Source organism: Lepidochelys kempii, chromosome 13, assembly GCF_965140285.1.
Source record: "Lepidochelys kempii isolate rLepKem1 chromosome 13, rLepKem1.hap1, whole genome shotgun sequence".
In the NCBI taxonomy this organism is placed as follows: domain Eukaryota; kingdom Metazoa; phylum Chordata; order Testudines; family Cheloniidae; genus Lepidochelys; species Lepidochelys kempii.
In genome coordinates, this window is record NC_136392.1 from 14,236,626 (window position 1) to 14,249,393 (window position 12,768).

At 43.9% G+C, this 12,768-nt stretch overlaps 1 protein-coding gene across 1 annotated transcript; it reads left to right on the forward strand.

The window, feature by feature from the left end:
• Positions 1 to 796: 796 nt before the first annotated feature.
• CYP24A1 (cytochrome P450 family 24 subfamily A member 1) lies at positions 797 to 12,214 on the forward strand. Its single transcript, XM_073309330.2, has 12 exons — positions 797 to 2,016; positions 2,217 to 2,407; positions 3,117 to 3,210; positions 3,694 to 3,790; positions 4,402 to 4,493; positions 5,288 to 5,399; positions 7,032 to 7,177; positions 7,729 to 7,895; positions 8,102 to 8,180; positions 8,979 to 9,173; positions 9,295 to 9,406; positions 10,387 to 12,214. The coding sequence occupies exons 1-11, from the start codon at positions 1,741 to 1,743 to the stop codon at positions 9,403 to 9,405; spliced, it is 1,560 nt and encodes a 519-aa protein (XP_073165431.1). The 5' UTR covers positions 797 to 1,740; the 3' UTR covers position 9,406; positions 10,387 to 12,214.
• The last annotated feature ends 554 nt before the right edge of the window (positions 12,215 to 12,768 follow it).

The following is a 12,768-nucleotide window of genomic DNA, read 5'->3' on the forward strand; positions in this document are numbered from 1 at the left end:
TTGAATGCTTTTTCAAACACTGCAGGGAACATAAAGCGATGAACTGCCATGAGGCTATATGCAGGTATGTCACACCTCCCTCAGCTGACTAGGGCACCAAAACACCAAAGACAGCTATGGTAACCATGAACATGTTTAGGCTGGTGTATGTGTAAAATATTTCGCTGCTCCTTAGGCAGCTCGGGGCAGACTCCAGATAGAGAAGATCTGCCTTCCCTGGGCAGTAGGCTACACTGTGCCTTTACTAGGTCAGCCCCCAAGGAGGGAGTGCTGAGACGCACCATCCATCCAAGAACACAAACCCCTCTGCCGCCCATACTCAACCAGAGCAGTTTGGTAACTTATCCGCTGCCCCATCCCAGGTTTCTCCCACTCTTCCGGGCATCTCTTTTCCTCTCTTCTCCCCTGCTCCTGCCTCTGACATTATCTATCTAGCTGACTTTCTGCTTCCCCTTCCTTCACCTGTTTTACCATCCTCTGGAGGCTTTGGGGCCTCTGTCCCCTCCTCCCGCCCTTTCTAGCTGTAAGCGGATTCTGGGAGAGTCAGGGCAGCGCCTTCAGCAGATGTTGCTGCGCGCTCAGCACCGGCGCAGGGCGAGAGGGGCACGGTCTGACAATACACTCAGTGACCCGCAGTCAGCTGACCCCTCTAATGCACCGCCCGCCCCGCCGCCGGGTCCCGGGGCCACCGGAGTCCCGACCCGCCCCGCCCCGCCCCACCCAGCGCTCCTATTGGTCCCAGATTAAAGTCCAACAGACATCCCCAAGTGCTATATATACACATCTCCGCCAGGCTATGGGAAACCACAGAGCGCGAGAGAGGGCAGCAGCATCTCTGGGAGAGTAGCTTGCAGCCAGCACCCCTCTGCCACCTGAGAGCCAGGGACCCTCTGCCTCCTGAGAGCCAGCGCCCCTCTGCCTCCTGAAAGCCAGCGCCCCTCTGCCACCTGCAGCCAGTACCCCACTGCCACCTGCAGCCAGCACCCCTCTGCCTCCTGAGAGCCAGGGACCCTCTGCCACCTGTGAGCCAGGGACCCTCTGCCACCTGTGAGCCAGGGACCCTCTGCCTCCTGAGAGCCAGCGCCCCTCTGCCTCCTGAGAGCCAGCGCCCCTCTGCCACCTGCAGCCAGCACCCCTCTGCCTCCTGAGAGCCAGGGACCCTCTGCCTCCTGAGAGTCAGGGACCCTCTGCCACCTGAGAGCCAGCGCCCCTCTGCCTCCTGAGAGCCAGGGACCCTCTGCCTCCTGAGAGTCAGGGACCCTCTGCCACCTGAGAGCCAGCGCCCCTCTGCCTCCTGAGAGCCAGGGACCCTCTGCCTCCTGAGAGTCAGGGACCCTCTGCCACCTGAGAGCCAGCGCCCCTCTGCCTCCTGAGAGCCAGGGACCCTCTGCCTCTTGAGAGTCAGGGACCCTCTGCCACCTGCAGCCAGCACCCCTCTGCCTCCTGAGAGCCAGGGACTCTCTGCCACCTGCAGCCAGCACCCCTCTGCCTCTTGAGAGTCAGGGACCCTCTGCCACCTGCAGCCAGCACCCCTCTGCCTCCTGAGAGCCAGGGACTCTCTGCCTCCTGAGAGCCAGGGACCCTCTGCCACCTGCAGCCAGCGCCCCTCGGCCACCTGCAGCCAGCGCCCCTCAGCCACCTGAGCGCCAACGCCCCTCGGCCACTTGCAGCCCCGCAAGGCCACGTGCCTCTCCCGGCCAGTTTCCTCCGACCAGACCCTTTGCACCCACACCCCTAGTCATGAGCTCCCCCTTGAAGAGAGCCCCGCTGCTCAGGTCCTTCCTGACGCTGGGAGATGCCAGCACGCAGCAGCAGCATCCTCAGCAACCCAGGCTGCCCACGTCCTCCGCCTGCGCTTTCCACCCTAAGGCGGAGGAGGTGGCGCCGAGCGTGCCGGCTCCTCACTGCAGGGGGCACCCCCTCTCCGCCCTGCCCGGCCCCACCAACTGGCCCCTGCTGGGCAGCCTGCCGGACGTCCTCTGGAAAGGGGGGCTCAAAAAGCAGCACGAGACGCTGGTAAGCATAACCATCAGCTGGGGCTGGAGGGGAGGCGAGGAGAGGGTTCCTGGGCTGGGCAGTGGTGGCTAACCCGCGCGCCTGGGGTCTGCCTTTCTCCAGATGTCCTTCGCCTGGGGCCAAGCATATGGGAGAGGGGAGGGGGTGGGCTGTTCCCTGCCCTCACCTGGGACTCTCCGGCTGCTGTCTCCTCGCCCTAGGCTGATTACCACCGGAAATTTGGGAAGATTTTCCGCATGAAGCTGGGCGCCTTTGACTCCGTTCACATCGGAGCCCCCTGCTTGTTAGAAGCTCTGTACCGGAAAGAGAGCGCTCAGCCCCAGAGGCTGGAGATCAAGCCCTGGAAAGCCTACCGGGACTACAGAGACGAGGGCTACGGGCTGCTGATCCTGTAAGTGGAGCTGGGGCTCGGAGCATCTCGGAGCGGGGGCGGAGGGCAGGGAAGATCACCTGAGCCACAGCCCAGTGAAATCCGTGAGCGGGATGTGAGAAATAACTTGCTGCACTGTTTGAGCCCGTAACCTCCCTGCTTCACTGCAAAGATGAAGACAGAGACCGTGCGGAACTCGGTGAAATCAAGGATACAAAGCCGCACAGCTGATAACGCTGCCAGGCATGCTGTGTAAATAGAGCAAGGTGCCAGCAATGTGTCAAAGCTCCATTTCAGAGGCTGGAACATCGATCTTGTTTGCAATGCCTCTGCCTTGCTCAAGGCACGTCCCTATCCCGGCAAAAGGCGATTTCCAGCCTGCTTACACTGCAGTGATGCTATAAACCTCCCACTATCATTAAACGTGTAATATTTAGTTTCCATTCAGACTAGCTATGCTTTAGCCTCTCTTTGCATCCTTACCCACTGGAAGCTATTTCCTCTGAAGTGATGACATGATCATTAACCAGAGATAATTGTACTTAGTACACATTTTATCTGTTTCTTATTCTTTTTTCCCTACTTTTTAATGGGATGGAGTATTGATACCTTAATGCTGTTAGCAAATATGCTTCCAATTTGCAATCGTTTGATTAAGCCTGCAGCATGTTTTGTTGGACAGCTTTGCTTTGTTTTTAACTTTGCTCTTTTTTGCTGTTATTTAATCTAGAGAAGGAAAGGACTGGCAGAGAGTCAGAAGTGCCTTTCAGAAGAAGTTAATGAAGCCCACAGAAATCGTGAAACTGGATGCCACAGTCAATGAGGTACTTCATGCTGAAGGATGTGTGAACTGTCTTTTCCTCTTCAGTTTAATCATTTTGTATGCAACTAACTCTTACAACAACATTAGGTAGTACACTTTTTAATATCACTCAGGATAAAACTGTACACAAAGACTATGCAAGAGTCTGATCCCAAAGCACGACAAACTGAGAAACTGATGGCAAAGGCCCTGGTCAACATCTTGATACCATAAGAAGCATCGAGAATTGCTGTGGCACTTTGCAGTAGTCTTCCCTTAAACGTGTTGCTTTAACTACTCTGTGCTTTGGTCATCTATTCTGATACAAATCCACCAGAGTTTACAATTGTAACTCCCCTCTATAGAATAATCTTTTAAAAATATTTATCCACTGCTTTGAGATTCTCTCTGTTGAATTTGAAGAGTACTAGATAAGCAGTTCAAACACTCTGCTTAGGATCGAGAAACTAAACTTGTCTCCAAATCTTTTTTTCCCATCATTTAGGTCCTGGTGGATTTCATGCATAGAATAGATGATCTTTGTAACCACAATGGTGAAATTGAAAACATATATTCAGAATTCAACAAATGGTCCTTTGAAAGTAAGTTTTCTTCTTTATAATTGAAAATTACATTCATATTAACACCTGTTAGGACATTTAAATTTGGACCAAATGTTAGCGACTATACTATAAGCAACAATCCTGTGCTAGTCCCACAGGGTTGGATTAGATATGTCTAAAAGGTCTCCTCCATCTCTAACTTCTGATTTTATGATGTGTGCTAACAATGGCAAAAAATTAGATTTTTCATAGTAAAGCTCTGATGGAAAAAAAAAATACATATGCATCTTTAATAGGACATTCAAAATCCCCTTAGATGTGCATTAGGGAATCCCAATAGCTCATTTGGCAAATAAGGTGATTGTGACATGCCCAGTAAGGGATGCCACTTAAAGGGCAAGCCTTCACTGGAAAGAGCTCCAGTTCCCATAGGTGTCATGACTAGATTTCCCTGCTGCAATATGGAGCCACACTGAGTCTGAACCAGCCCGTACAGAGGGAATCTTGAACTACCCTGAAGTACCTAGGCTTTTGTTTGTGCCTAAGAATGTATCTTAGAACTAAGAATATTTTTCAGAAGGGTAATTGAGTAAGTGGTGGATACTAGTCTAGATGCTGTTGGGTAACTATATATATATATTAAATGACAGGTATCTGCTTGGTATTGTATGGGAAGAGGTTTGGACTCCTGCAGCAGGATGTGGGAGAAGAAGGCCTGAACTTCATCAAGGCTGTAAAAACGGTATGGAGAAGGCTTAGGCCCAGATCCTCAAGGGCAATGAGGCACCTAACTCCTGTTGAAATCAATGGGCATCAGGTGTTTAAATGGCTTTGAGGAGCTGTACCTTAGTCCTTAAGCACGTTGCTCATCATCTGCTCTATCTACAAACACAGTTCCTGAAACAGAGTACCGTTGGTTTTTTTTTAAATCAATGCAGTGAATTAGTGAGTTTTATTTTGTTGCTTCACTACGTAATTTCCAGGGCATATAAGAAAACAAACACAAATTCCAGGCACATTTTTTCAAACCCTGCCTATACGCTTACAACTTTGCACTGGCAAAGCCACATATTTGCATGTCCAAAGCAGATAACTGGATATCTAACTGCCAAATTTGCCTTTCGACTAAACTGTACCAAAAAAAGGTATAAAATAATAAACCAACCCTAGAAACATGTTTGGGCTACTGATTAAATCTTTTCTCTATAGAATAGGCACATATGATGCAACATCATTACCTTAGTTGGGGAGTCCCGCCTATGTGAGATTGTTAAAATTGCTCATTTGCATGTGCAGATATAGGGGATTTTGTGCATAACAGGTGCATGCTTACTCACTTTTTGCAGCACACTTGCTGTGGTCCTAGTTCAAATGTGAATCCTTTCTGTCCAAGATAGACACCCCATCAGAACCACAATTTTGAGTTACAGTAAGAATTTTTTTTCTTTTTGTTAATCCACTTTTTTTCACAAAGCATAATTGGTTGGTGATAACTCAGAGAGAACAAAGGTGTGTTTTTTTTCTTCTTCATTACAGATGATGGGTACTTTTGGGATGATGATGGTGACCCCAGTTGAACTTCATAAAAGTCTGAACACAAAAGTCTGGCAAGCTCATACCAACGCATGGGACAATATCTTCAAAACAGGTAATTTTTAAATACAAATCCCACATGTTTATGAATGCTGGGAATTCCTACTAGGAATTCACCCACTTATAATTGTTACTGCATCGCAAAGCTACTGATTGCTGACCGTCTCACAAAGTGCAACAGAAGACTTTTGCTTCTTACTCCAAACCTCTTCTACTCAGAATGTGGGAGCACTGTTTACACACTCCCACCAAGTTTACTTGACTCTGACTTAGTTATGACTAACAGTTTGCTTTGTCTGTAAACACATGATGCATAGGGAAAACCCATCAGTTTGGGAAAGGCCCAACGGTATAATTAGTCTCTAAAGAAAGGTAAATAGACTGAAAGCAGGATATTGTATAAAACTCAGTACATTTGAGAGAGGTAGGCAGGAGAGTGTACTATGTTCTTAACACTGTTCTTGAGAGACAAGGAGTTAGCATTCTACAGAGAGATGTATGCTAAGAGTTAAAGAATTATGATGGAGCTGAAATTCAATAACTTTATAAATGCAGGTTCTGAGACCCCCCCAAAGTGACAGAGCACTGTATGGTTCTTTTGAACAGCTCTTCCTGTTGGTTTTGGTTCTATGGGCCTTTGAAATTAACAAAAGTTATTGTATCCTCAAATATTAAGATGGGGTTTTCCCCCTTTCAGCAGCCTGTGAATATTCAAGTTAAAAATTAAGCAAGGTTTTGTAGCTCAGATTATTGTAACACTGACCGGAATATTTATTCCCACAATTATACAGTGATTCATATTTAAGGTTCATATCTGTTGTATGATAGAGGAAAATATACACCCCTTCACCATGTCCAGTTTGGTGCATGCTCATTTCATTGCTTTTTAATCTGTGTGTTTTAAAGAAACAAACTATAAAAACTTGTTTCATTCATAAGGGGCAACTTCTGATACCCTGGCTTGTGTTGAATAATGTCTTTCTCATAACTAGTCCCAATGAGGCTACTCATGGAACAAAAGTTCTCCTCACTGTGAATAAGGATGGCAAAAACTGGCACACTATGTTCAAAGAAAAATGACTTTATCAGTTTGGGATCTGGTATTTACCATCACAGGATAAACACATTGCAAAGTTTCCAGTAAAAAACAAAACAAAACAAAACAAAAAAAACCACCTAGGATATTTTTATGCTAAAATGCCCAACTCTCGTCGACTTCCAAATCCCATTGTCCACTTTGAAAACCAAAGCCAATGAACTTTATCCTTAAGTTAGCTACAACCCATGTATCCATAGCTGAATGTGTAGCTTACATCAAGGTCATTGATTTCTTTCATACGTCTACAAGGCAGAATGCCTTCTAATATTCACAAAAAGAAAAGGAGTACTTGTGGCACCTTAGAGACTAACCAATTTATTTGAGCATGAGCTTTCGTGAGCTACAGCTCACTTCATCAGATGTTCAGTAGTTTCTTCTGGCCATCCCTGATTTTATAATGGAGGGGGTGTGGTTGTTTCAATGCAGGAAGGGATACTCACACAAAAAGGGCAATATTAGTTTGGTGGTGGTAGTGGTTCAATAAACATTGTCTCCTCTCTCATGATCACTGGTGTAAATATGTTTTTCCTTTAAGATTTGATGAATTTTTAGTAACTTTCTGATCACTCCCTTCCCTTCTATCTCCAGCCAAGTGTTCAATTGACAGCAGACTGGAGAAATATTCTGACAATCCCAGTGAAGATTTCCTGTGCGACATTTACTTTGGGAGTCAACTCTCCAAAAAGGAACTGTATGCTGCTATCACAGAGTTCCAGATTGCAGGAGTTGAAACGGTAAAACTGGTTTGTTTTCAGCAAGTTTTTTGTTTTGTTGTAATGCTGGCATTGTTGATAGCTATCACATTCCGGACTGAGGGCCATTCTGTACATTCAGTGCACATCAAGATTACACACATGGAGCTGTGAATGTTTGTTGTTAGTATCATTTTTAATATGGGCATCCTCACAATCACTGAAGTTAGTATCATAGCAGTTACCTAATTTTCCAGGTCAATCAAACCTTTCTGCCAGTAAGGGCAAGATATCAAATATCTAACAGTGAACTAATGCTGCATAGTCACTTAAACTGAGTTGCAAGTATGCATGCGCAATTTTACCTAAAAGAACGACATGGTGATATTTTTTACATTCTTCTTTCCCCAGTTCTTGTTCTCTTTTAGAGAACAATGGGCAGAAGGATTACATTATTTTAGGCTTAGGCAAGACTGAAGAGTTTTCCAGTGTAAGGCAGAATGTTGGCCATACTATGCACATAATATGGATAGTCATGTTGCTTGATGTTCTGGTGTCTTAGTCATCAGAGTTCTCTTCTGGTCATGTTTCAGACTGCCAATAGTCTACTGTGGGCTCTGTATAACATTTCACGCAATCCACACGTTCAACAGAAGCTTTTCCAGGAAATACAGAGTGCAGTGTCTGCTAATGAGAGTCCAAATGCTGAGGACCTGAAGAAAATGCCTTACCTAAAAGCATGTCTGAAAGAATCTATGAGGTAGAACTCTTTAGATAACTTCTGAGTAAAGCAAAATGGGCTCTGTTTGATCACAATGGCCATCTACTATGCCATAATGGGGAAGGTATTCTAGTGGGTATAATAACTTCAAAATGACCACTTAGGTGTTCAGAGTAAAATATTGCCCATACTTATGAGGAGACAAAATCATGGTAGATTAATTCAATTTATGTATTTTACTGTAGGATAACACCATCTGTGCCATTTACCACTCGCACTCTTGACAAAGAAACAATGCTTGGGGACTATGTGTTACCTGAAGGGGTGAGTAGAATTTGTTAATGTAGGTAGCGTAAAATAAGTATTTTACAATATAATTATCGATACAGGGTAACCACTCCAGTAAGCAAACGACTCTTTGTCATTTGCTGGTTACAGACAAGTTCCCATTGCTGAAGGTGGTGATAAGCTTTTATGAAGCATTCAGAGAGCATAGTCATGAGCTAATACCTAAAAAGATGAAGGAACAGAATGCTGACTTAACGATAAAATATTAAGATTTCCCAGAAATTGAAAACCACTGAAATGTAGGATAAAATTAGATTAATGAAATTAATGCCTGAAATTATAAAGGGGATAATCTCAGACATTCATTTTTCATTCTTCTCAGTCTGCCCCTCCCCACATTCTGCTATTCCTTATTTTTCATCTTCAATTGGGTAGTTCTCAATAGGCTAAAAAGCTAGCATGGAAGAAGTACAATAATTCTCCATCTAATCTCCTCTCTTAAAATCTGTCCTTATGCAACTTCACTGGCTTCAGTGGAGTTGCACCTGCTTACACTGGAACTAAAGTTAGGTCATATTTCCAAAGAATTTTAGTGTTGATTCCAAGACATTCTTCATATTTTCTGTTATTTCATATCTGCTGGGTGACAGTGTCTGTCTGCTCTTTGAAGATTGTTTCATCCACCCAGAAAAGTCCTACAGTACATTACTTTTTTGAGAAAATAACTTTTGCTTCACTTTTTTTAAACAGCTTTTTCCATTAATACAAAATGACTCACTCAGTTATTCCAAACCTGTTCTTAACGGAACTTTTTCCTACTACTTTTGTTTCCAGACAGTGTTGATGTTAAACAGTCATGCCTTGGGATCCAATGAAGAGTACTTTAGAGACTGGACTACATTTAAACCGGAGCGTTGGCTTGAGAAGAATATAATAAATCCTTTTGCTCATATTCCTTTTGGCATTGGGAGGAGGATGTGCGTTGGGCGTCGCTTAGCTGAACTACAACTTCATTTAGCCCTTTGCTGGGTAAATATTACATCACAACATTCTTTAAACAAGTAACTGGTCTGATTATATGATTAAAAAATTAGGCTAGTGAGCCAAAATCATGCTTGGCGTTCTGTAACTCATGTTTTTGTCTTTATAGCTTGTTCGCAAATATCAGATTGTTGCAACTGACAATAAGGCAGTAGAAACTCTGCATTCAGGAATACTAATCCCCAGCCGAGAACTTCCCATTGCATTTAGAAGACGATGAGGTAAAGTGGATAAGTGTCTTTGGGACACAGTAGACTCTGCTCTATGTAGTTGTATGCACTACTAAATTCAGTGCGGCTGTTCAGGCATAACAGAGCAGATTTTGACCTGTACAATCTAACATCATTGCATGAAGAATCATATTTCTTAGAGGTCATTATGCTTCATTGCCTTTACATAACTCTTATAAGCTACAAAAGAAGCTAGGAATTGCTTAATAGATTGATATAGCTTTCCAGCCTTTGACTGTATTAAGTACAATGGGCCACAACAGTCTGCTTCTGTCCTCCAGACTGATAACGAAAACCCACCCGTTTCCCCCCCCCCCAAGTAAACATTCATTAGCTGGAATCCAATAGATGTTTTTCTTCTGCATTTCAAGAAGGCATTATCCTGAAAATAACATTAGATTTTTCCAATGTACTAAATCAGAGTGTTGGTCCATCTAGTTTCACCAATGGAAAACAGTTGATCCTGACAATAAAGGCAAAACACACCAAGACAAGCAATAGAACTGCTTGATCTTCACTTGCATAGCACTTGAATTATTAAAAAAGGTGGGCCAGTCCAGGAGGCTGGATTCAAATTAGAGTTTCAGATTCAAGGTCAAATAAGGCTACGCTTTGATTTTGATGGTGCCAAAGTATCATTAGTTTATGTGAGACTTCAGCTCCAAATAGCCAAGATACTATAAAATCAGCTGTACACAGTCCTGATTTAGCTTGTACTAAAGCCAAATGTAAATTGGAAAATTTGGTTTCTTGTGGATTTAGATCTGAGCCAGAACCAAGCGCTCAAAATAGGGTTTAAATGGAACTTAAGTGGCATATAGGCTGTTTACTATAGGCTGTCTACTGAACAAGAGCAAAATTCACCCTATGTGAATTAAGTAGGGATATTAACCATATTCTACGATGTGCTTAACATATAGTTAGATTGTACAGAACTGTTCATTATATGAATGGACTCTCTGTTTATCCAGATTGTCTTCTGTGGACTAAGGACCATGCTATTGCTGCCTTTTCTGGTGACAGCACATGTGAATCTGGAATGCCAAAGCCAATAGGCACTAACCACTGGGGAAATCTCCATGGACATGCCTTCAGCAATGCACTGATGAGAAGGACAGAAATACAGAATCAATAAAAGCTCATGTAGTCCTTACACTGTATGACAATGTGTCAGTTAGCAGGTTTTTTGAAATGCATTTCACAATCCTAAAATGAAAGAACAAAAATATTGTGAATCTTTGCTTCTGTGGCACCATAGACCAGCAAAGTTGAGGAAAATTCATTGTTTGAGAGCTTTATAGTGGACTGTGGAACTCAATATTGGGTGCCAGTCAGTACTGAGTGAAGGGTGTTACCAGCTGGAAGTTGTTCAGTGTTTGAGAAAGGAATTAGGCTCAATCCTGTGTGTGTCACAAAGGGTACCTGGGAATAATCAGGCATGAGTGAGATGGTCCTGCTAGGTTGGGGGTGAGATGGGACAGTGTGAAGAAATCTTGCCTTAGTCTTTCCCAGGCTGTTCCAGTTTTGTGGATTCAGTTGAGGATTTCCATCTGCAGGGCTGTCAATTTGTGACCTTTTAACAGAAGAACTAAAGAGGAAAATAATAGAAGTACATTTCCCCCTTAAAGGATTTTCCTCTTATAAAGCATAGAATAAGATCAAAGCCATTTAGATGGACTTGTCCATGTATTTGAACCCTGCTTCTGTGTGATGCCTCAACCTTAATTGCACTGCACCCCCCTTCTGACAACAAAAATTACTACATGACCCCAGAAGCGGGGACCGAAGCCCAAGCCCCACCACCTGGGCGGGAGGGCCTGTAATCTGATCTCCATCACCCAGGGCTGAAGCCAAAGCCTGAGCCCCACCACACACGGCTGAAGCCCTTGGGCTTCGGCTTTGGCCCGGGCAGTTGGGCTCCGGCTTTTGGTTCAGCCCTGGGCCCCAGCAAGTCTAACATCAGTCCTGGTGACGCCATTAAAATGGGGTCCTGAACCACTTTGGGGTCCCAACCCACAGTTTGAGAACCTCTGCCCTACACAATACTTGAAAATGGCTAGGCAGCTAATGTGCTGTGACTGCTGCTTATTACACTAGTCATAATCTCTCACGGTTTCTTATGCTTCTGTTCCCTCACCTGCCCCCATCCTTTCCAATTTGTGTCTCATTACATCCTTAGATTGTAAGCTCTCTGAGCCTGTGACTGTCTTTTTGTTGTATGTGTAAACAGTACAAAGCACTTAACTAGGGCCTTGAGGAGTTACTGCAATACAAATTAAGATCTCAACAGGGGCAGCATTTTGTCAGGTGAGCAATATAGAATACATGTATTTTTCAGATCTTAAAGCACCACAAACAATTAAGAACCTAAATATTTCAAAGGGGGTTGTTTATTGTGGAGATCATAGTTTGTAAAACTACACATGGATTTCAATATCTGTACCAATGGATCTGAAGTGGTATTGCCCTGCATGTGATGCAACACCTAGTAACTATCATGGCTCACTAGCATATTTCCCCTTATGTCGTTAAGGTGTACCTCATTTCTAATACAGAGTTTGTATATTATATAAATTGCTTTCATTTAAAAAAGGAAGCCTATTTTGTAATTTGTATACTTTGAAAAAATGTAAAGTCTTAATATCTGTTTGCCTCCTAGAAAGGCTTGTTTCCCTTTCTTTAGGAGCTGGTTATGTTCATATTTCAAAGAACTGTATTATAGTGTATAAAGAAACTTGTGAACATCCTGCTCTTCCCATGCAATTTTGTAATAAAATAGTGTTTTTTTTTCCAGAAATAAAAACAGTCTTCCATTCTTATTAAACACTTGTATTAATATAATAAATATGGTGATTCTTTCATTGTATTTTTACATAAAACAGTTTCTCTAGCTTAGTGAATAATTACTTTCCCCCACTCCGGAAATCACTAATTATCAGTGGTGGGGTCCTATTTATCCTCACAGAATATGACAAAATCTGATTCCACTGTATCACACACAGAGCTCTGGTAGAGCTTCCTCTGGCTTCACACTCAACAGGCTGTTGTGTTTGAGGCCCACCTCACTGGGCATTCTGTGCTTTAAGCTTTCTGAGTCTGAAAAATCCAAGGTCTGCCTCTGTCAGGAGTATCGAGGCACACACCTGGGGTGCGGATCCTCTGTCTACCATTCTCTTCTGAGAGCTGAGACACACACATGCCAAGGCCCTGAGACTAGTTCTGCCCCCTCACACTTCCCTTTAGCTTAAGCATATCCTCCTCCAGAATGCCAACTGTGTGGTCACTCTGGGTTAACAGTTCACCTCTTCAGGGGTATGTGATAGCAAAACAAACAGACACATGACCTTTGCACA

Bases quoted from the DNA above. Each gene is read 5' to 3' on its own strand.
- CYP24A1 (XM_073309330.2), top strand. From the start codon at position 1,741: ATGAGCTCCCCCTTGAAGAGAGCCCCGCTGCTCAGGTCCTTCCTGACG. The intron at 4,494-5,287 runs GTATGGAGAAGG...TCTTCATTACAG, and splicing joins TCATCAAGGCTGTAAAAACG to ATGATGGGTACTTTTGGGAT. The intron at 8,181-8,978 runs GTGAGTAGAATT...TTTTGTTTCCAG, and splicing joins ACTATGTGTTACCTGAAGGG to ACAGTGTTGATGTTAAACAG.